This window comes from Grus americana, chromosome 3, assembly GCF_028858705.1.
Source record: "Grus americana isolate bGruAme1 chromosome 3, bGruAme1.mat, whole genome shotgun sequence".
Taxonomy (NCBI): domain Eukaryota; kingdom Metazoa; phylum Chordata; class Aves; order Gruiformes; family Gruidae; genus Grus; species Grus americana.
In genome coordinates this window covers 102,568,717-102,592,482 of record NC_072854.1, presented here as the reverse complement: position 1 = coordinate 102,592,482, position 23,766 = coordinate 102,568,717, and the positions used below count along the sequence as shown (strand labels likewise).

The following is a 23,766-nucleotide window of genomic DNA, read 5'->3' as shown; positions in this document are numbered from 1 at the left end:
CAGGTGAAAATATATTTTTAAAAATTCAAAGGGCCAGACAAAAATTGTAAGATAGATACTCTCACTGTATTTACCCAGAACACTAGGTGCATTCTTCAGTCCTCTCTGATAGACGATTGAGAATTTTGGAATGGAAATAGGAGTAATTCACCATTTCTGAGATTTTTAAAGGCAAAAAAAGGTATCTAGGTTCCTAACACAGAGCAATTTTCCAAGATAAATTATGTTCCTGTTTGTAAGTAAGTAATCTGGGGTGTGATTACAGTGCATCTTTTTATGTTCCTTGGTGTTTGTATTCAGCTGGCCTGTCTAGGTGGTTGACTGACACATCCTCACTCCATATGAGGAGCTTCCTAAGCTCTGCATGAGGATTTTTCTATATAGGTAGCTGTGTTTAGGGAAGTCTCGATGTAGCAGAGCACTGACATCTGCTGTGCCCATTGACCCTTTTTTAGAAACTCGCTGAAGGGAGCTTCTTGAATAGCTTCAGAAAGTCAGAGAATATAAAAGTCAAGCCATGTATTGGAGATTTGAACCCTGAAGTTCCTGGTTTTTCCAGCTCTAAATATGTGTGGCAAACACATGCTGGGCTGAACCTAGCCTCCCACAAAGACTTTGGGACATTTTATTATATTAGAGCCGTGACTGCGAAGACAGGGAATTGAATTACCTTTTGGAATCAGGAGTGGTAATTAATATAAATTCACTTTTGCCTTAAACACAGTAATAGTTTCTAAAAATTCCTGCTCTCTTGAAATATCCTTTTGTTTGCTTTTTTGTTTTTAATTGTCTGACCAAAAAACCCAAGTCCCTCCCCTGTATAAAGAGGAATAAAGTGTATGTTGTAGCCCAAGGTATGTCTTCACTCTGTTGGTTTTGTAAATAAAGCTGATGATTACTGCTGCTATTCCATGGCAGCCATAGAAAGGGAAAACAGGAAATATAATGCAGAAAGCCTGCTTCAGTGAAAAATACTGTAAATTGAATTTGACAGCATTTGATGGCATTTGATTATTCTAGTCACAGCCAAACAATGATATAAAGAGTAATATGAAACAGAATGTGTTACTGCCTAGCAGACTCAAAAGCAATAAACCTTCCTCCAATGTGACACAATCACTTCACAATCATAATTGTAGCCTGTTTGATACCTCTGAGTACAGCAGAAGGGCACTGACTGACATAGATACATTTTGTTTTTTATTTAAAGTGAAATGAAAATGGCGCACTGGGGCTCCAGATACAATCGTTATATTCACCTACATAGGCATGAATCACTTGGCAGTTATTTCAGCTGAAGTTTAAATGTGCTTAGACAACAACAATATCAAATCTTTCTCAGATAGCTGCAAAAAAATCAGAAATGGGATGTAAGCACATAGTTCTTTTTCATTTTGTAGCCACACATAGCCTTACATTGTTATAGCAGCAAGACTGCAGTATTTCTATGGGAGGTTATGGCATGTAATTTCTTCTTCATCATGTGCCTCTTGCTTACTGCATCACCGCCAAAATAAATTCATTTAACTCAAAACCTGAAATGCTTGGGGAGCTAGTGTGTGTGCAGATCTTTGCATTAAAATGGCAGGACTTGTGCTTTCGTCTAGAATCATAAAAGCACTTGCAAGTTTGCAGCCATTTTGTTAGAAACCAAAAAATTAAAATGTTAGTTTATGATAAAGGAGATGGTGAAATTTTATTTTTGATTCATATAGCAGTTTTAAACACAAATCTGAGGTTTTTAAACTTTTCTAGCAAGGACCACAACTTAGAAGAGATTGTGAATGAGAGAAGATCTGGTTCATGAGACAATCACCCAATCTACTTCTCTTCCCATTCATCATTACATAACATCCCTGTGACAACCACAGAAATTGCTAGTCTGGAAAAATAATATTATGGAAATAGGTGCTGTATTTCTTGCTGTATTTTAATAAGATATAGGTCACATCAGCTAATGGAACTGCTCTCTGTTGACCACCAGCATGCACTGTGTAGGATGCACATGAGATGACTCTTAAAGAAATATTGCCTGTAAAATTAGAAGTATTTTAGTTCATTTCTTGCTGAAGGGAGTGTCTGAATTTCTGTCAAATTCTCTATGTCACGTTCAATAAGATTATATTATTTGGTATATGTATGTGAGATTGTAACATAGCTCTTAGCTGAGCAATCCTGATGGTGAAAACATAGCAGAAAAATCAACAGGCAATTTAAGACAGAGGACATGTCTCAGTGGCTGTTGACTGGTGCGACTTGCAGTGTAGAGGCTTCCAGACTGACTCTTTATGATTAATTCATTGCTTACCCTTATACCCTTAACCATGAGCTGCACCAAAGACAGCTTCCAAGGCACATCTGTTAGTAGACGGTTTATCATAAGAATCCTTATGGATGGATATGTCACTGAGTATAAGAACTCCTGAAGGGTTTTATTCATACTTGTAATTGATATAATACCTAATCTAAACTAGGATATTACATGCAATAATCTCAAATTCCTTTTGTTCACTTTTTGACATCAAAACTTGTTAAAAACAACAAAAAAAGAAAAACGTACAAACTATATTAGTATAGATTCGATGAATCCAAATGGTGAGTGAGGCTGCTTTGGTTAATTGGACATGTAACTGTAGAGGGGGAGCATTGCTGATGTTGCATTATTCCCCCACATTTGACAGTGTGTGATTCCCCAGTCGTTTGAATTTTACCCCAGGAGTTCTTGGTGTTTCTAGAAATAACTCACTACCACTCTGGCAAGGAAAACACCAGGCACTGCTAGAACATGTACTTTTGTTGCATGGTGAAAGGTAAACGTGTGAAGAATAATTCTGGGTTGACCTGTAAGACCTCAGGGATTCACTGAGTCTCCTTCCACATAAGAAAGCTGAGGGGTGAGTGTTGCAGTTAGTGTTGCTGCAGTTGTCTGCATACAGCTCTATAGTTATCTGTCACAAAGAAGATTATATTCTCCTCTTTATGTCATCTGGCTCAGATTGGCAGTGGGGCAGGGAGAATTTGTCCTTATAAAAATAACTGTATCTGAGCATCTTTAAAATGAATGTAAGCAGCAAATCAGACTATGCAGATTAAGAGACAGCTTCCAGCTCTTGGAAATGTTATTCTCCTTTGCAGCTCATTGTACATAAGAAACACTTCCAGTTAAATGAGCAGTTGAATCTTAAATCTTAAGACGATTGTAATGATTACAGACTGTTCAACCACTTCTGTTCAAAGTTTATTCATACATGAAGATATTCTGGTTTTTAGCACTACAGATGGAACCATTTACCTAACCATAAGTTTCATTCATTAAATATTCAGCAGTAATAAGATCTAAATACTTAACCACACTACATTGTACAGCTTTGCTCGTGGATGAGCTTGCAGTTGGTGGCATATTTGATCTTTCAGTGTGAAAAAACTGTTTATCACAGAGTTTTGAAAATTTATAAAACATAAATTTGTGTATTCATCTAAGCGCCATACTGCTTGGTCAGACAAAACATATTAAATGTGATTTTATTGCACTAAAATATACTCTTTTTCACTTATCTACAGAGATTTTTTTAAAAAAAATCTCCATTTTTCTGTAGGGAAAAGACTATATTTTCAGGTGCAGAAGAAAGACATAGTAGCGATTCACCTTTCAGAATTATGTGTCTTGCATTAAGTCAGTGAACAGCATCTAAGGGAGAGTTCTGCATAAGGCTTGATTTGCCATTACAATAGAGCATGGGGAAGTGTATTAAAAATAGCTGATGGAATCTTGGAGTCAATGGGAAATATTGTACCCAGACTCTTCCAGACATTTTGTTGCAAGAGAGAGAATTGCTAGGGAATCTTTCCTGCCTGTTCTACCTGCCATTCCTCACCCAGTTCTGCCAACTGAGTCTCAGTATCAACAAATCTTATAACTTGCCTATTTCACTACATGAGAGACGTTGTACCTCAAAACTCTTCTTTTTTTTTTTTTTTAAATCACACTTTAAACCTTTTAAACTAAACAGTGTCCATATAGCCTGCTTATCTCAGAGTTTAGCAAAAATTCTTTAGCTTCATATAAGAAAAGAATGTATTCATGCATGCCTTATATATCTGCATATACACAAAGGATGAATAAACAGCTGTGTACACACATGTATTCATTGTATTCTTCATATTTGCCTGTAAATACCTGGGTATATATTATTACAAGCAGCTAAGCTTATCAGTTTTTAAAAAATGTTGTGTTTTGTATTTCTAAAGTAATTCCTAGGGTTGATCTAACAAAATAAAGTCCGACAGAATTCCGTGAAATAGAGATTTTTCTCTTGCCAAAGAAATGTTCTTCAGCTTCTCGGTGTGTGTAGTGGTGATGACACCCAGTAGTCCGACAAACCAATTTTACTTCTGAAAATTTGCCCTACTTGCAATAAAAGTGGCAGATAATGTAATTTGGTTTTTTGTTGTTGGCATGGAGGGTGAAAGTGCTTTTACGTTCTGCAAAGGCCAAGGTTCCTGTGAAGAGTAGGGGAAATACTTAAATTCATGTGCAGTACAGCACAACCGTCATTGAGATTTATCACAGTGTTTAAATGTAACCAACTTAATTTCACACAAACATTTTTATGCCAAGTGAAAGAATTGATTTGATAACTCTGTTTCGAAGATGAGTGGTTGCCTTATTACAACTGTTGTAAATTATATACTAGAAGGGACCATGTTAGAAAGGGGCTGAGGATCATCTGTTATCTCCTCTGATACTCAGAATATCACCAGGTCTAACACAAGCAGATCTGTAGTCAGAATGCTATATATACGTACATATGTGTATACATATGTGCATGTGTCTGTACATACAGAGATGTACGTGCAAAAATAAAACCACATTGTGCCAAAAGCTTATACAGTGAATTGTCTTCATATATCTTAAGTTTGCATTTTAAAACAAAAACAGCATTGGAAAAAATATGTAGTTTATTACAGAAAGCACTACTTGTGATGAGTTGGGGGTTTTTTAATGACTTTTTGTGGTGGAGCTGCAAATTCTGCTAAGTTTCTGCACAAGGGATTTCTTACACCATTCACAAGTACAAATGGGATATTTATTATGAGCAAACCAGAATTTAAAAGTGCATGGCTTTGGTTTTGAGGGCGTCATGGAATATTTTTATCCCTTGTTCACTAGGTAACATTTTTCTCAAGTAAATTGTTCATAAGTTTTCCATAAATGAGGGATCCTGAAGTAAGTACCTCCATAAACAGTTTGATTTTCAGAAATGTTGAAAACTTGCACCCATATTGAAATTCAAGTCATTACTTAGGAACTACACATGGATTTAAAATTTCACATTCTAAATTCTGAACGTCTCATATCTGATGTGTCCTATCCTAAAAGGACAATACGCTGTTCTATTGCTACTCTGCTACTACGGACTGTGACAGCACGCTTGTTTGGCATGTTTTATAGTATTCTTCCAGATAAATGAGAATAATTAAATGATTGCCTCAAAAATCTCATCTTCACTACTCAGCACCTAACACAAGTTCAGGGAAATACTTTTAAGATGCAAAGATAGATAAGCAGTTCCTTGTGTGTGTGTAATGTATAGGTACAGGTTGAACTTCAGGATCTACTACCGTGGGACTCTTAAAGTTATTTTAAATTTTAAACACGTTGCCTTTGATTTAATTTCAGACGTCCTGTGGGCAGGCAAGAAGAGCTGCTTTTGTTCATCTGGGCTGAAGGAGCTTTGGAATTTATTGATGCATCTGATGCTCTGCAGCCTTTTACTCTCTACGAATATCGTGTCAGAGCTCAAAATGCTGTGGGGTCAGTGGACAGCCTGTGGGCTTCAACCCAAACTCTGGAGGCTTCCCCACAGGGCATGGGAGCCCCTTGGGCACAAGCAACGAGTGCATACTCAGTGCAGTTGAACTGGACCCAGCCTGTCTCTCCCAATGGTGTTATATCTCTGTATCGAGTAGTCTATCAAGAAAAACGCAGCGATCCAACATTTAGCATCCCAGCTGTTACAGCACTAACCGTAATGGTAAGAACTGGAACACAAAACCAGTATTAAGTTGTTTTTACTCTGCTTTGATCTCTGTGGTATTTTAAAATCTCTTTTAACACTGATAAGAAAAGTGGGTTATCCAAATGCCGGTAGTTTTGTTAGTTTAAATTTTGTGTTTGGCCCAATGCAGACTGAAATATTTCACATTAATATCTAATTCTTGGTAGAGGCAAGTAGATTACTCAAAAGCATAGATGGGTCACGTCTGGAGGAATTAAGCACGTGCATCTAACTTTGTCAGCCTTGATCTGAAAAGACTGTCCTGAGCTTTTTGTCTGACTGTAGAAACAGTTTCACAGCACCTGCACAAATAACAATAGAATCAGTCCTCCTTGTATATAATTCTAGTTTTGCAATTCAGTTGGAATCACAAAGTGAATGAATTCATTAGTAATTACATAGTTCATATATGCAACGTAGTTACAGGTTCCCTCATCATTCATCAGTAATAAAAGCAGATCTACTTCTACTTTCCTTACGTGTACTTCCCTGAGAGTGTTGCTTTGGACTCCTAAAGTGTCTTTCCCTACAAGGGGCTTTCCAAACATGAATATTATGTTTCTATTCTGAATGTGGAGGCTTAGACTCAGGAAAGAGCATGTTGTTTTGTGAACTAACAATGTTATGTAAATCAGTGACAGAAGTGGTTATGGTTTTGTGTAGCTACCACTGCTCCTCCCACCTATATATTACATTCTCGTCTTTCTATAGAAAGACAGCTTGTAGATAGTTGAACTGAACTGCTGTATATTAGGAGAGCTGCTGCACTGAAAGTAAGTTTTAGAAAATGTTTAAGGAGGTTGTAATGAAGTTGGCTTTCCTCAGCAGTGACACCTCAATTTCATAAACTTGGAATTTTCCCTAAATGATATTCATAGGTCATGCTTGTATTGAATAACAGCAGAAATCTCCTAAATTCTTAATTACCCCAATTATAAAGTATGTGTTTGACATTCAAGTAGGATCCTAAAGAGCTTTCTCTGGAATACCCAATAGTAATCTTTAAGTAACTCCCTTAGACAAATCTTGACATGACAAGGTGGGAGATGTTTCCAGCTCAGTAATCTTACATACTCTTGTGATCATATGGTTCCAAAGCAGTTTTGTGTCCAGCTTCCTGGAAGCCTAAAAGGATTATGTTTGTAATACATCTTTTTCAGAAAAAGAAAACAGGTCCTGAACTGAATGATAGGAATATATACTTTTGGCTTCTGAAACAGTTGCATTCACATTGTACTGTATGTTAAGTTTTAAAAAGTAGATTGGGATTTTAAAGTTACTGACATTCAGTAGGATTTTGGTACTTAGCTCCCTTAACTTGTTTTTTAAAAAATTATCACAATCATAATTGTGATGGGACACCTAAGATTTCCAAACCAGCGAAACGACAGGGCTTCTCCTAATACTCTGCTTCAGCAGCATGCAACGTGCTGCTGAGCATTGGAATTGACCTGGCCAGTCATGCATTGCAATGTCTTCTAAGCATGCCAACAACAACAGAAAATGTCCAAGATGGTTGTATTGTGGGTAATAAAACCTACCAAAATGGCCTTTTAAATAATGTTGCCACAGTGTGTTTCTTTAACAGCATCAGTTAAAAGCCTTTCAAATTAACAAGCTATTATTTACTGAATTAGTATTTTCCTGGCTCCAAATTCCTTTATTTTCCCCAAACACTATCCGGAATCAAAATGACATTCTAGCAGCATATGTATGGCTGTTCTACTAGTGTTGCAGTGAAGCTGACTTGTGCATTTTTTTCTGCTGTCCTTTGTCGTAAACACTTATCAATTATTATTTTTGCTACCCTTTTTGTTTTTAAATATTATACTACCCTTTGAAGAGAAATCTTTCTGCACAGCTCTTCCATCAGTTGCACTCAGTTTAAGCTGTTGCAACTACATTAACTCAATAGAGCTGTTGCTGATTTATACCAAGGAGCTGAGATCTGAATCCTACCTCTTCTGAATATAGCAGAATGTCTAAAGCTTTGAATCAAAGTTATTGACATAAAGTGCACAGAGTCCTGTTATCAAAGATATCTTCAGGAGGTCAGGTCAATTATCCTAGCAGGCAAAAACCTGGACACCAACTTTCAAAGTTATAACCCCTTAAAAATAGAATTTTATCATTAAATTGCTGATATACCCTTAACTGTAGCTTTGTGCATGAGACACTTTAATTAAAATGTAATTTTATTGAAGGAACTAGCATTCCAATGATTAAACTTCTGCCCCTTTAAAATATAGCTTTCAGGGGTACTAGGCTAAATCATTTAATCTCCTAAAGCATCTCTATTGGAGCTCCCTCGTGGGATACGCCATTAGTCATTCTCTCACACAAGCTTCCATGTTACAAGCAAGACTTAAAGTATTAAGTGAGCAATGAGTTCGGTCCTTTATTTGATCTGTTAGACTCCATTCTTATCCCATTAGGTTATTCCAGAAAAAAAGCAGTGCTAGAATCACGGTAGCCAATACCACCCTTGCTCTTGTCAACCCTGGTTGCCTGCCACAGGACGTGAAGCTTGACCAAAACCTAAAGTAGAAATACAATCCTTGCAACGCTGCAGGATACAAATTAAGCTCTCGCTAATATCCCTGCAGACTGTTCTAATTTGACAGCTTCATTTCCATCCGTTTCCAGAGCCAAATGAGAAGCATCTTCTGCGTTTTCAAACTATTTGACGGACTTACCCACTCTACCTTCCCAAAATGCAGTTATTCGCTCCCCAGTTAAGGTACATTAAGCTGTATTTGAATTAATGTGTCAAAGGTATGGCTGTCTGGTACCTTAAGGTTATCGCTGACCCCTTGAAATTGTACGCTACCTATGGAGATGAAAATGAGAACTCAGTTCTGAGAGCAAAAGCTGCTGCCACTCAGATGAAAGGAGGATCTCCCTGCACTGTTAGAAGCAAGTGAAGTACACATGAGCCATTTTGATGCTTTGCAGTTGAAGAGCAGCGTCGCCCATTTCCCTAGCTTGTTTGGCCAGGAGTGTAGTGACAGATGTTAGGTGACAGCAAGTTAAACTGACATTCTGGTTTATTTGCAGAACAAAGTCAAGTCAAGACTGGTTACAGCAATACAAGTGTCTCCTGCGATGTCTTCCCAGTTCCTTTTAACCCTCTAAAGAAAGAATGGTATTTAGTGTCTTACTGACAGCATTAGCATGAAACAGATGTGTTTATAGAGGAATAGATTGACAGTAAGTTCTCATTTACAGAAATCTGCATAAAGTGACTAGATTGTCAAAGCAAACTTCTCACTCTTGTGAACTTAGGGCTTAAGCTTGTGAACATAGGACCCAGAGCTGATTTCATTATAAAGCCAGTACCTGCCAAATGGCATCAAGGCATCACAGCTCTTTGATTGTTGTATTCCAAATGTTGCCGTGAGGTAAAACTGTGGGTAAGTTTGGACTTTTCCTTGGTAGATGTTTTGTGGGTGTGTAATGTTGTTTCTCCCCTGATGATTATATTAAATATTAAATAATAATATTCAATATTGTCTTGAGCAGGAGAATTCAAAGCCAAGAAGATGAGTAAAAAATGTAAGAAAATGTAGCTATTAGAATGTGCTTGGAGAAGGAAAAGCATCCAGAGATGAGGGTTATTAAAAAAAAAAAAAAATCTGCCTGCTATGGGCAGTGACCACCATTATTATTACTACATAGAATCAATGCCTCCATGTGTCAAATCCACCCGAGCAGAGTGTAACTCAAAGTAAAATGTGCTTGTTACAGGATGCGAGAGATAGGTGTAAGCATTATAGGCCTTATTCCTGGGAAATCTTCCACCTGCGCCTACCTAGAAGCACAGATCTACTCACAATGTGTTTTGCAGTATGAGGCGCTCAGGCCATGTTTACCCTACAAGGCTTTTTTGGCATAGCTATGTCAGCTTGTGGTGTACAAAATTAACACGTCTCTCAGCTGATATCACTGCCTCAGCAAAGCCTCTGGTTTGGATGCAGCTACGCTAACAGTTGAGAACATATGTTGGCTTACCTTACATTATTTGGGAAGGTGGTATATAACTACACTGGCCAAGCTCCTGTTGGCAGATGCTTCATCTGTGGTAGGGAAATCTGTAGACATATTGCCCAATAGCAATAATAATAGAGACTTTGGTAGGAGGATTAGGCTTTGGCTTGTGTGATTATGTTGCTATAACCAGACAGTAATTTGTATATCGAATATATAACAAAAGTAAAAATAATGTCTACTTGCTGAAAAACTTCATATGAAATATATCACAAATAATCTTAAGTGGCCGGTACTGCCATTACACATGCCTGCTATGCAGGATTTTACAGATACCTGGAATCTTGCATCCCGAGTTAGTTCCTTGCTATTCATCACTTTCAGAAATACGTCATACATCTGCGCGTGAGCCTTCATTTCTGTTGCCTCATATAGACCGGTGAACATTTGGCAGCATTAGAGATGAGATACCGCGTAGTTATTAACTTCCTGGTACATAATGTTATTCAGTAGTGCAGTATTCAGGACTGTATACAACAGCTTCCTTATAGAAGAAGGAATGAAGATCATAGCCACAAGAATAAGAAAAACGATGCCAAAGAGAGGGACCAGTGAAACTTTTTTATGCATGCCTATTCCAGATGCCTGGGAAATGGACTGTGCTCTAAGAAAACAAGATAAGAGTAAATGGAGGAATCCCTGCACATGCCATAAATTCAGAAGATGGGCTACTTAGCAAAGAATGAAAGCTGTAAACGGCAGCGAAGGGCAAAAGTTAATTAGGCTACTCTGCTGCTGTTAGTGGGTGGAAAGTAGCCATGACCAGAAACAAGATGGCTGCTCAGCAGTGCCCTAGTACAGCCAAAAGATCGTATCCTTCGCTCTGCAAGGGCTTATGGGTTAGGGGGAAATCATACACAGATGACTAATTTTTTTATGGTTCACAGCCGATCAAAGTGAAATTCAGCAGCTGTTCAGGACAAGTGACCACTCTAACGGCTGCAATATAACCTGCTAAATAGAGAGGGAATTGCATGAGAGCAAGAGGTTAGCTGTGATTATCGGCAGGTGAGTGCTTTATTGAAGTTGAAAGACCATTAACATTGATGGAGTAATTATTTCAACTTGAAAGTAATTACCTTGATGGGTGATAACTTCTCCAGTGTTCCCAGATTTGATTGGACCAAACAATTGTGAACTCTTGAAGCCTAGAAAAATATTACAACAATACTGCAATGTTTAAATTACTGAAACCACTGTTAGAGTATTTTAATTATGCCTAACAGTGAAAAGATTTTAACTTACAACAACTGGTGACCTCTCATGTATAGAGACATTTGCTTTCTAATTCCAATGAAATGACCCACACCTACTACGTGTGTGCTGTATGTGATGGGTTTGCAAATGAATCATTTGATTTAAATGCAGTTTTTAAGATTCAAAGCCTCGTTAGCACAGTTTCAGGAAGGGCTTGTACTGGAATTGCTGTAATTGTTTTATTTGCCAGGAAAGCCCAATAATATAAAATGCTTCCTGTGTTTTAATCTCTAGACCTGTTAAGCTTAGACAGGATGAGTACAGGACAAGTGCTCCTTCACATTGAAGGCTGCTAAAAAAAAAAAAAATAAGTGTGTGAGGCAATCTGTGTCTCACAGATTCTGTTGTTTCCATGCTGCTGCAGAATATGCTGGATTTGGCACTACAGCTCTGTTTAAATAAGCATTTGGATTGGCACTACGATGCCCCTCCAGAAACTGATTAAGTGCTCCAGTAAGCCCCACCTATCAAGACAGACACGTAGAATTGCCTAATTAGAGCAGAAAGGATGAAATGGATTGTTGCACAACTTTGATGGTTTTGAAGTACTGTGGTAATAGAAGTGGATGAGAGAAGAGTGAGAGAGAAAGAGAGAGGCTTCAGCTCTTCTATTTATACCATCCTTGCTGTAACCAAGGCCACTTCAGTGTCTCCTGGATGCTCTCAGCAGCCACACAGAAACATAGCTTTAGACCCTGCTGAAACTCTGCCAAGAATGAAAGAATCCTTGTGAGTTAGGATGCGGGGTAGCAGGGAAAGGTTTATCTGGTGCCTGTGAGGTCTTAATATGTTGTCAGGCAACTGGTGATTTGAATTAGTGAAGGTTACAGCAAAGGAGTTTATTTCATTACATTTTTTTCTTGAGTAGTTTCTCCCTAATTCAGTGTGCAACATGAAGTTAACATAACTTTGCCCTTCGATAAATTTTTGGACCAGAAGTAAAAAGACTGATAGGGTTATGTCTGACCATGCCTAATCGCACAGTCTAGATTGACTAGACTAGAGTGCCTGGATCAATAGGTAATTTTTTCTACAAATAAATTAGTTACCTATTTGGAAATATCTCATGTATTTTATCCTTGGGTTTCTCCTTGTGCAAGATCCAGTTTTCACCCATTCCCTAGGTCTTTTTTTGATGAGTGAAACATATGTAGAATTAGGTCTTTCAAGGGATATTTACAATGTCTGACTTCAGGCATCTAACCTAGTTAAGGGCATGAATGTCCTCTATAGACCATGAAACGTCCAGAACATCTAAGGCATGGACGTTTACCGTCTTTGGGCTGCAACAGTTCACATGAGACTGCTTTCCTCTAGTGCACTTGTGTGCTGCTACTGGCATGTGTCAGTCAAAAGGAGGTGGTTGATTTTCAGCTGCTTAACCAGCCGGTCTTTCCTAACCCACACAATGGGATTACGCAGCTTGACAGATTTAAAAGATGGTACCCTCTTGACAGAAAGATGGTGGTGGGCAGCAGTCTGGAAGTGGTAATCTTTTCAGTTTGTGCATCTGCAGTCATAAGACAATAGGTGACCACATGACAAAGATTAAAGGCAGATGCCTAAAATGAGGTTGTATAAATGCTCCACATGCTGTTTCTCTATATATGTTTTTATATATGCTTTATATTTATGCTTTTCTCTACGATGTTTTTCCGTGTCTTGCATTTCAGTTGTGAGAATAAGATTAAGCTACTCAGGCACTGTAGAAAAACACCGTTGACAGGATGTTTTCTAATTTGTAAAAGCAAAATAAAAAAAACAGAAACCCCCACAAACCTTCACTTTATTAAGTAGAATTTGATAGGAAGATACAATGTGAGGGACATTCTTCCCTTTGTGCCACGTTGCGTGTGACTGCACTAAATCTGCTTTAAAAACAAAGTTTTGGTAACCTACAGATGCTTTTTTATATATAAGTAGGAAATAAAAATGGACAAGGAGGTGGTGGAAATCTGTTGGGTAATATGTACAGCTGGTTTTCAAATTAGATATCTGTTTAAAAATGCTTAATTGGATTTGACTAGATTTTAATTCACGTTTAACCAACATTCTTAAGTGGATGTATCGGGCAACTCCAAGATAACGCGCTTTGTTGGTAAAGTCATAGGGCAGCTTCCTAAAATCCCCAGGGTCATGCCCAACAACTACAGATACAGGAAATCTTCAGCCGATAATTAGAAAGGCCACTCCCCACCCCCCATCCTATCCCCCTGCCCCGCACCCCTCTGCAGATAAGGTCTCGTATTCAAATTGGCTGAGAAGTGTTATGTCATATGCTTATATTTCATAGGGAATTTTAACAAGCGATGGGTAATTTTAATAAACAGAGAACCCTACCTCTTTTTTTAAAAAAGCAAGAGCAAGCCATATGACTCGTGGGAATTGTTAATATAATATAGAGCCTCGTACCGCTGGGAACTCCATTTGAATCTAATCCAGGTCTACAGTCACCAAAGTCATTCTCATCAAACAGCCGTGGGGTGTCCTACGCAAGATAAGTTTAGTATTCTCAGCTGACCTCCTGTCCTTTCTCTTTACTGCTCCCTTTTGAATCCATTCCCATCACACAGCTTCACAGCCTCATTCCAGCTCGTCTCCCCTGTGCTTGTTGCGGTTTCCCATTTTCTGCCTGCCAAGTGACCTCTTTCTCTCCTCCTTTCAGACTTTACAAAAAGCACTGGAATGCATGTCTAATCTTGCCACACTCTTTTTCTAGGGGGTGAGACCCTAATTCCTGCACAGTGCTAAAACATGAGTTTATCAACAGAAAGCTCTTTGGGAGTGGGAATGGGTGTCTGTCTGTTAATTTACAGCACTATATCAATATTATTTTTTGAGACTATAACAGCAATTATGGTGAATAGGGGCCAGATGGCCTCTGTATCTAGAAAGCAGAATGGCAGTGTATTTTTAATGGACTTAAATGTTACTTTTTGACAGGAAGCTAATATTAAATTCTGTGTTATAGGTGCCTGTCAGGTGAGTATGGTTCCGAGTTTTGGGTTTTGTTAAAGTAATTACTAATGTCATGCCTGGATACTTTTGCCCACTAAAGCCTTGTTCTGCGGTGGGGTCTTTGTTGTTGCTTCTTTTTTTTTTTTTTTTTAAGGATGGTTATTGATCTCTTGCTGAGCTGAGATTTCAGTTTTATGCCAGATAGTTTGATTAATGGGTTGGTTTCTGTAAGTGGACTGAATGGGGATAGGAAGCACAAGCCGCTCATGCCGCCAACCCTAACTCCGTCAAGACGCATAGCTCATTATGAAACAGTTATCAAGTATACATGAAAAATTAATTGGGCTCAGTTTGATTCTGAAAAGGATCAGCTTTCTACTTGGCGGTCCCCCCAATCTTTCCAGATGTTGCACGCTAGCCCCTCGAGAAGCAGCGAAGGGAGATGTATTAATACATTGTATTGATTAGATCAAGACCCCTGACAGTTATTTGTAGAGATACCATCTGGCTGCTGTTCGAATTCCTTCACCAAAAACAGGACGTGACATGTTATTAATCTCAACTCTCTAAGTATAGACAGTTGCCTTTTCTGCTAAACCGCATTTTACCATTCCGTAGGAGATGGAGGCAGACCTGAAGGGTGCTGAAATTAAGGTTATTACACAAATTGAGCCATATGGTCCAAATATTTCAGCAAGAAAATTGCCAGGCAATAAAAATTGCTCCTGCCTTCCTAATGGTGTAAATTACAGTTTAACCATGGCTCTAATGATGTCCTTCTGCCGCGCTTAACTACTGTTACATGAAGGACATTGTTTTAAAAATATAAAAAACAAGTAAATGCCAGCAGCGTGTTTTACAATCTGTTAGTGTGTCATTAAGAACACTGTCAGAATTACATAAACATAATGGCAGGCAACCTAGCATACAAAAGAACGAGTATGGAAATAGAAAGTGTCTTGAAAACTCCTTTAGCTCTGTAATGTCAAGAGCCCTTTCCCTTCTGGAACTTTTCCAGTATGGGAAAACGTGGCTGCTTATTTATTCCACTTCTCACACAGGCTCTGATGGAGATTTAAAAACAGCAAAAAAAATACTAAATATGCCGATGCATTTTGAACAGGTGACAATGGAGGGGTATAAATTTACTATCACATTATACCGTAACTCTATATAAAGTTAACGGCGTATAAAAAAGGAATCAAAAATGTGACTCTCTTTTTAAACCTGAAGCATTGTTTTTCTTCTTTTGGATCATAATGGGACTTTCTGTTGTTTTTCAGACTGTTTGGAGAATTGCAGGGTATTAAAATGGTATCAAAGCTCAAAAGCTCGGTGAATTTTACTTACAGAGTTAGCAATCCTAAAGATTTGTTTAAAATCTTTTAAAAATAGATGTAACTTATTTGTTATTAAAAACCAAAATGAAAGTAGTTATCCAGTCAGCAGATGCATTACAGACTGATTCTGGTGATTCATCATACAATGTGGAAATTAAATTGTAAATAAATAAAGTGAATAATTAGCCAATTAGATTTCATTTCAAAAACACTCATCCAACTATTCAGTTTGTAAAGGAAAAACTCTGAGATGGCCATACGTAAATTTATAATAAATGCTATTTGGAATATTGATTTGACCACTTCTACTTTAAACCACGTGCAGATTTTCATAGTTCGTGTATGCCAGACCTTTAGGTAAAATAACCTAGCACAGACATGTTAGCAGCTTGGGATCCAGCTGACTGGGTGCACATCAGTGGTCCAGGGGAGGTGCGCTCGGAGCGGTCTGGACCAGTTTTGTAGAAGCAGCTGCTGGAAACCAAGAGGTGCTGCACCCCACTGCTGCCACCCCTCCCTCCCTCGGACCACATCGCTCTGGGGCTGGAGCTGCTGCTCCCCCTGCCCGTGCACGTTTGAAGACAGAAACTTCCACACCCTTGCAAGGGCATCCAGTTCTTGCTGGATCTTTGTGCTAGTTGAAATGTGTTTTGACAACATTGGAGACATAACCGAGCGATGTTAAACAGACAAATGGAAGAAGGGAGACTGGGAGTTAGCTGACTGGGTTAGCTGGTTGGTGAATGAGCTGATGGGCAGCTCTTGCATTTGTCTTCAAACCTAGCACAGTTTCTGAATTGTGTGAAGATCTCATTTGTGTGTGGAAAAGGGAAAAGATGACAGGGGACTTTTACTCCTGACAAATTTAAATGGAGCCCAAACCAGATAGTTCATCAGATTCAATAAAGTTCAAAACAGCCTTTGTAACTGTCCTTCCTGCTTCTCAGTACCAGTATGATCGCAAGGGAAAGCACCAAAACATAAGTAATTAATTGTTGGTTGGTTGGTTTCCAAAGAAACCAAAGGCAGAAAGTAGTAGACTCTAGTGAGGATGGTAGTGTGGAAACTTCCTATGTACAATGCTTGGGGTTAGTTTACATACATGTAATCTGTATTAGGAGGAAACAAAGTCCAAGTTATAAGTTCATCCCATCACAAATTACAAGTATTTCCCTCAGAACTTTGAACTTTTTATCTGACCAAAGTTACAGAAATGCCTGGCAAATCTGGGATCTGGAACATCTAAGTGTACTCTACTCTACTCACATGTACCCATAATGGATGGATTTTATTGTTTAACTGTAAAAACTGTATTGCATTTTTAAGTCTGTTTCTTTAGCATTCATCAGATAAAATCTCTTCAGTCTTTAAAGAAAGAGAGAGATTGGTACAGGTGTCACTCTACCAGCATCTGACAGGCTGGAAGATTCGGAAAGGATATGTTCATTGAACTGCCTTCCTTTCTAAGAGCACATTTGGAGACTGTGATGAGTGATACAGGGAACAGAAATTAATTCCCATCCTGAGGGTCTAGTAGAGAATAACTTCTGTCTTTTTCAGAGTTTTGTTAGGAACTTGGTTCTACTTCCAGATATTCGGTGGGTCCTGCAGTGCTTACAACAGGCAGGACTCTACTTCAGTCAAGTAATGTCCTTTAAATTTCTTACATTACTGGAGACAAGCACACACATACATGTCCACTTAAGGCAACCCATGACTGCTGCAAGACCAGCAGGTGGACCTGCAGCACAGTAGCCTCCCATAAGCTCTTTCACTTTGCAGCTGTAGGATGTCTTTTTTAAACTAACCCATGGTTGCTCCACCTTCCTTTTTTTATGTAGCACACGTATCTTCTAAACACTTCTGTGCCCACACCACCTGAACATAGAGATGATGTTACTGCTGGGATAAGGTTCATCTGAATGAGACACCAGGAGCGCATGTTGTCTGTGTGCCAAAATGACTCCGAGTCGTCATATATTCACAACAGGAAGATGAACAGAGGTCCCAGGATCTATTTAAACTACTGGGGCATATCACAAATCATTACTCATTTTGCTTCTGAATTTTGCTCCAAGTATTTGTCCAAGTCCATTTCCTGCAGGTTTGAATGCACCGATTCTTTCCTCCCATCCAGTGCAGAGTTCCTAGCCTGAGCCAAATCCTCCATGCAGTGTGGAGATGCTACTCTAGTGGCTACAAAAAAGGCACCAAGTTTGCAATTGTCCCACAAATCAGAAGTGCAACTGCAGATTTCATATAGCAAGAGGCTAAGGGAAGTGGACTCTTCACAGTGATAAATTTTCTGTATATTTGCTATAAAGAAAACTTTACCCTGCACAAACAAAATGAATGAAACTTTGCAGAGCTTTTATATTTCATCTGGCTTTAAAAAAGAATTAATGAGAAGTCTGGAAGACATCTTTTCCCAGATGAAGTGAAGTATTATTCTTGTCATTATGGCATCATAAAATTATTTTTTATTGTTTTCTCTTCAGGGGTTCAAGACAGATGATAATTTAGATTTTCTGTAATACTAGTCTATGCTAGAAATGCTAGACCCGTGAGGTACCAATAGATCATGAGATTTATGCTATAGTTGTAGCTTAAAACAGTGACATATTTAAGTGCTGTGCTTAATGTTACTTGAAAGTCCTGGCCTAAAAAGACTGAATAGAGACCCTAAGAGCAAATGAGAAGAAAAACATCACCTTTTCCACCAGGTAACACAACAGTTTGAGCTCTAGTTGCTTTGATGTCAAATACAGTTCTCCCTTTGCGGACAAATAGAGCTGAGAATGTGCGGCTTTTAAAATAGGACATTTCTGAGAGAAAAATTTGCAACAGCTCTTTAGCATACTGCATTGTTTCATCTTTCTGATCCTGCATAGAAGCATCACAACACTTTCAACTGCTTTGTTAACAAACCGCTGTAATGATATTTGGTTTGAGGGTGGTAATGGAAATTTTGAACCATACTGACTTGCGTAACATCATCTCAGACTGAAGATCATTGCCAACATGTTAACCTATGCATGGAAATCAGGAGTCAGGGATGTTTGCTTCAATATTATGGATTAAATAAACCCAATCCCTGTTCTGGTTGAATGCCATCTACACACACCATTTACTTTTGTTCTTCTAGTCATGAAGACCCTGATCCAGGATCCTTGAAAAGGCAAAAGGAAGCTTCTGTTGATTTTAAAGTGCTTTCAAATAGCCGCAGTTTAACTTCTGAAGCTATCAATAGTTTCCTGTTTCACCTCAAGAAAAAAAGAAAGAGTTCACCTATATGGTCTGTTGCTGTGTGCTGATTGAAAATGTTGTCACTGGCTTCTTGAGTCCTTGAGCCTTAAGTGAATTTAAGCGAAAGTCACAGCTCTGAATTCTAAAAACTTACTTTAGATGGCCAATGTAGGCTAGGCTGTCTAATCTGTCTTGAGAGAGAGCGAGGGTCCTCTGAAGGGCTATTCAAAACAGAAGTTAGACATAAACATCTGACTTTCCCTTTGGAGGAGTGTCCCTTCCTCTGCACAGAGCATAGAGAGTAACTGAGGTCACCATCTACACAAGTTTTGTGTCTGAATGTAGGAGCTCTGACTATTTCTCACAGTGCCTATCTTCATCTTTGAGCACTTGAATACATTTACAAGCCTGGCCCAAAATGACAAAATTGTAGTAATTTCTTTTTGGATTGCTCATTTATAGCATGCATACATGCAGCTAATCAATAGATGAGACAGTGAAACTAGTGGATTTACAAGTTAATATGCTGGAGTCAATAATGTGCTTTAAAGTTATTTTCAATTCTGAAACCAACCCAATTTGTTTTGTACTAAGCTTAACCATGCACCTGTTGACTTGGTGATCTATTTTAATTCCCCAAGTACCTTCAATATTCAAGGAAAATACAGAATCTTAACTAAACTTGTTATGCTTCAGTTTTCAAGTAATATTTCAGTATTTGTGTCTTTCACCTCTTCTCTAACTACTGCATCTCGCTAGTGCAAACCACAAGCAGCTCAGAGTTTCTTCTCTTTTGGGAGGAGCTGTGCACTGAGAAGCCCGAGCCACACTAGAAAGGACTAATGAATGTGTAACCGTATGAAAGGACATACTAAAAATTCTGGTTTATTTATGCATTAACATTTAAAAGTGATGCTAGCTAGCTGCTTTTTCTGTTCACACTGTAACAGATTTGTCTGCCAACTTTTCTGTGTACGTGTATGAATTTAGTGTTGGTCTGACAGCATAAAAATGGGAACAGGCAGTCTGCAGGCGCTGCTTCATATGCTGTGTCAAGGTGAGTGTCTTCCCAACTTTGTGCCTTAAGAGGCGTAAGCTAGAGGGGATTGTAGCCATATGATCCTAGGAGGATCTGGAAGTTCATCTATCCACTGGCATCACTTGGTTTCAAGACATTAAACCTGCAAGCAGCTTCTCTCGCAGTTACTTCACCAAAATCTATAACCACTCTTTTTTCCCTGTCGTCTTTTGAACTCTTCTTGGCGTGTAGTTGATTCTGGGCCTTCATATGGCAAGACATAGCTGCTAAGAGACACAGCACTATATAACTTAATCTTTATTGGACCTCATTATTTTCATCAGCAGTGCAGTCCATAGCAGCTGCAATGGGAGAACAAGATTTTTTTGTTCTTCTTACCATCATGTGACAGAGGGGGCTTTTCAGGCTACTTGTTGAGGCTTTCCACCAGCTTATATGACCAGTATGGGCAGGGATGCCCTGTAGCAATCCCCTACTCCAAACTTGGGGGAACATCCTGCAAGTTCTGGAAGGAAGGTGTTAGATCTCTGAATCTGTCGGTGTTTTGATGGGAAGCTGTGCTTTGCTGAGAAGTATGTCCCCAAAACGTACGCCTAGATATATGTCTAATCAATATCCCCTGCTAATATTCAGCAGATAGGCTGAACTTTTTCCTCCAGCTACAGAAGAGAGGGAGAGCAGCCCTACCTGCCTAAGCAGTGTCCTTCTGGCCTTCTGCTAAGAGTGACTGCTCTATACAGAAAGGTGCAGAGCGAATCTCTTTTTCCTGACATGGATTGGCATAATTGGAGTGCCCCTTTCCCAAACTGCTACCGGCACACTTTCCTTTACCTTCAGCCTGTCTCTATTTGGAGAGCAGGTATTTATATTCATGTAGGAAGTGTAAAACATTAAGGGAAGGAATCAAAAACCTGGTGAAGGAAAGCCTTTCAAGAGATAGGTTTTTGTATACTTTTTGGCCTATCGTTTTTAAAAATACTCTTTGGTTTTAAAGGTGATTTTAAGTTCAGCCATGTATTCAGACTAAACTTTGTCCTTTATAATGTAGCGCCAAGTAAATTGTTTATGCTTACCTTTCAGTATCTCTCAGAAGTGATTACATACATAGCAGGCAAAGTTTGAATGAAAAGCTAGGACTGTTCAGTACAGGGCAGAGAAAAAAGAATAAAACAGTAGGAAGTAAAAACCTTTTAGTCTCCTTTAAAATGTTGCTTTTATTTTCCATTGTGTTGGCAGAAAGCAGGGATTTAGAGCTGTGAATTGCCTTGAGGCTGTGTTATCTTCCTCTACTTAGCAGCAGTTAGAACTGCTCTTTTTTGCATGTGTTGGGTGAGAGAGACAAGGACTCGGAATGACTGAGAAGAGGGAATCAAGTAAGCTTGCATTTAACAATAACATGACACATCTATTGTACCTGTGTAAAATGGGATCTAAAACAATAATGATAGTTTCCTGAAGCTGCACACAGTAACACAGGAGGATATCCTGAGACTTAATTAATTAATGTTTGTAACATGATGTGAGATCCTATGATGAAAAGCCATATATAACTGCAAAGTCTTAATTTTATGGAGCACAACTGACATTCAGTGGCATTTTCAAGGAAACTGATGTGGGAGTTCACCTGCAATCTGCGTTAAGATTCAGATTGTCCTTGTACAAGTCCCCTTAAAGATTTTCATCAAACTTTTTTTTTCTCTTTACATTTCCTTTTCCTCATTGTGGCTATTGAGTTGTGCAAAGGCAAAAATTGAAAATAATTGCTTTTATAGGGGAAAAAGAAGAGGGGTTTCCCTGGTCTGTTTTCTATACACCAAAACCACAGCCAAACTGTCTTTTCAAAATTTTACAGAAAATAGAAATCTTCAGGTACTGTGCCCAGGTCATTTTAAGATCAGATGTAAGAAATTTTACAGTTTTCAGAGCCACTTTTCTTCACAATCTCATATGTGGCATAATTTGAAAGGAGATGAAGAAGGCAGCTTATGGCAATAGATATATGTAGTCAGTAATGTCACAGAGGAGCAGTATGAATGCTTGGGAAAAAAAACCCATTCAAATGAAACTGAGAGACAAAACATTCGATAATGACAAGGGCATATTCTTCCTACAACAAAGCAAAACTGGTTGCCACAAGATACCCTGAGTCGAGAAGTTCGGGTACATAAATTATCCATTTTTAGGAATAACAAAACCATCCACAGTTTCATGGCATCAGTTGAAAATTACAGAAGCCCTTCTGCAAAACACCTGCCGCTCTGGACATTGCTAGGAAAAAAAAAAAGATTTGAGACTATGAAGACATGGACTGCAGTGATGTGGCAGTCCAGATTTTGTTTGTTCTGACAAAAGCATCTAACTTCATTCTGGCCATCAGCCAATATATCAAATGGAAAATACGGTTTATGGCATTAGGAAAAATATAACATTAACCCCCTAATGCTCCATATTAAGGGATGTACCCCCTACCACTTGCAGGTTTGAGCCCTTAGGCTCTAGCTGCTGTTTTACAACAGCAGTGGTTTTCTCTTTCTTGTTCCACGTCTACAGACAACATAGAACAAATCCATGAGAGGAACGCCGCTCCTAAATGTTAACAAATAGCGGATGGAAAGTGGCTGCTCAGCAGGAGCACTAAGCATGATACTTATTTTAAACATATTTGCGGAGTTCAGCTGTGTGAGTGCACTGATTGCAACTGTAGAGACACAAACCCCAGTCAGTGTCTGCTTGCCTTTCCTAGCTTTTCACCTTCCCTGAAGACAAGCCTCTATCCCAGATTATAAAGCTCCACCCAAAGGATCATTCCCGTTCCCCTTGCGATCAAGGCAGACTCAGCAAATTGCAAGTTCTGCGATGCCTTGATGAGTTTATGCAGATTCCAGTTTAGCCAAAGTGTGATGTTTGGAACATCACAAAAACCTCCCGCTCAATCCTACGGGGGTTCGACATTGCTTTAATACAATCCTGGATTTCATATACCACGAAGTCTTTGCTGTTGTGTCTGTGCTATCCTCTCTCGCTCCCATCAGCTCTCCACAAAGCGTGCCCCACTCAGCTAGAGAGCAGCACATACAAGAAATGTGCGTTTTACCCAGAGTGACACATCATTATTTTTCAGTGGGGTTTAAGTATTTTATCTGATGCTTTATTGTATCTCAAATAAATAGTATTAATTTTTTTTGCTTCAGATTCTGCCTGTCTTATTTTGAAGAGAAACTTAGTCTTGTTCTTCCTATCCAGAATGATTTTTGAAAGCAAAATTATCATTCAGGTTAAGTAAGGATGGAAGATTTGAACTGATCAAAAAAAAAGTTTGGGGAAAACAGTCCTGTCAGGTATCTAGTTTATAAAAAGAGCTGCTTCTTTCCTTCTCCATCACTTTTTCATGATAAGGAGTAATAAACATGGTTTAAAGAGGAAAAATGTGGAGGTAAAAAAAGAAAGAAGGTGCAAAACTATGGTTTATTATACAGTAGGTCTTGTGAGTGTTGTAAGAGATAAAATATTAATGTTAGGAAAACATGTTGACAGTGTCCTCTAGATGGTATCTATAGTGGTGTGTCATGTCATTGATATTTTGGTTTATTTGATTTATTTAGTCATGCAGGAAAATCTCTTTTTTGAATTTTGATATTTCTTAGTACAAATTAGACAAATACAGATGCAAATACATTTTTGAGAAGGTAGGACTCAGTGATGTTTGATGAATTTTAAATAAATAATTATGGAAGAGAAGGGAAGAAAAGAGGAAGATCTTAATGATATAGCATGGAGAAAGCTGCTGAAGTGTTGACTTTGCCCAAAGAGGGTTTTTTTT

General features: G+C 38.6%; 1 protein-coding gene across 1 annotated transcript in view; it reads left to right on the top strand.

Moving 5' to 3' along the window:
• The window catches only part of USH2A (usherin), a 395,461-nt gene that overhangs the window by 335,731 nt on the left and 35,964 nt on the right, over positions 1-23,766 (top strand). Inside the window, exon 60 of the mRNA XM_054821392.1 lies at positions 5,681-6,035. Within this exon, the coding sequence (XP_054677367.1) occupies positions 5,681-6,035 (355 nt within the window). The remainder of the gene's footprint in view (positions 1-5,680; positions 6,036-23,766) is intronic.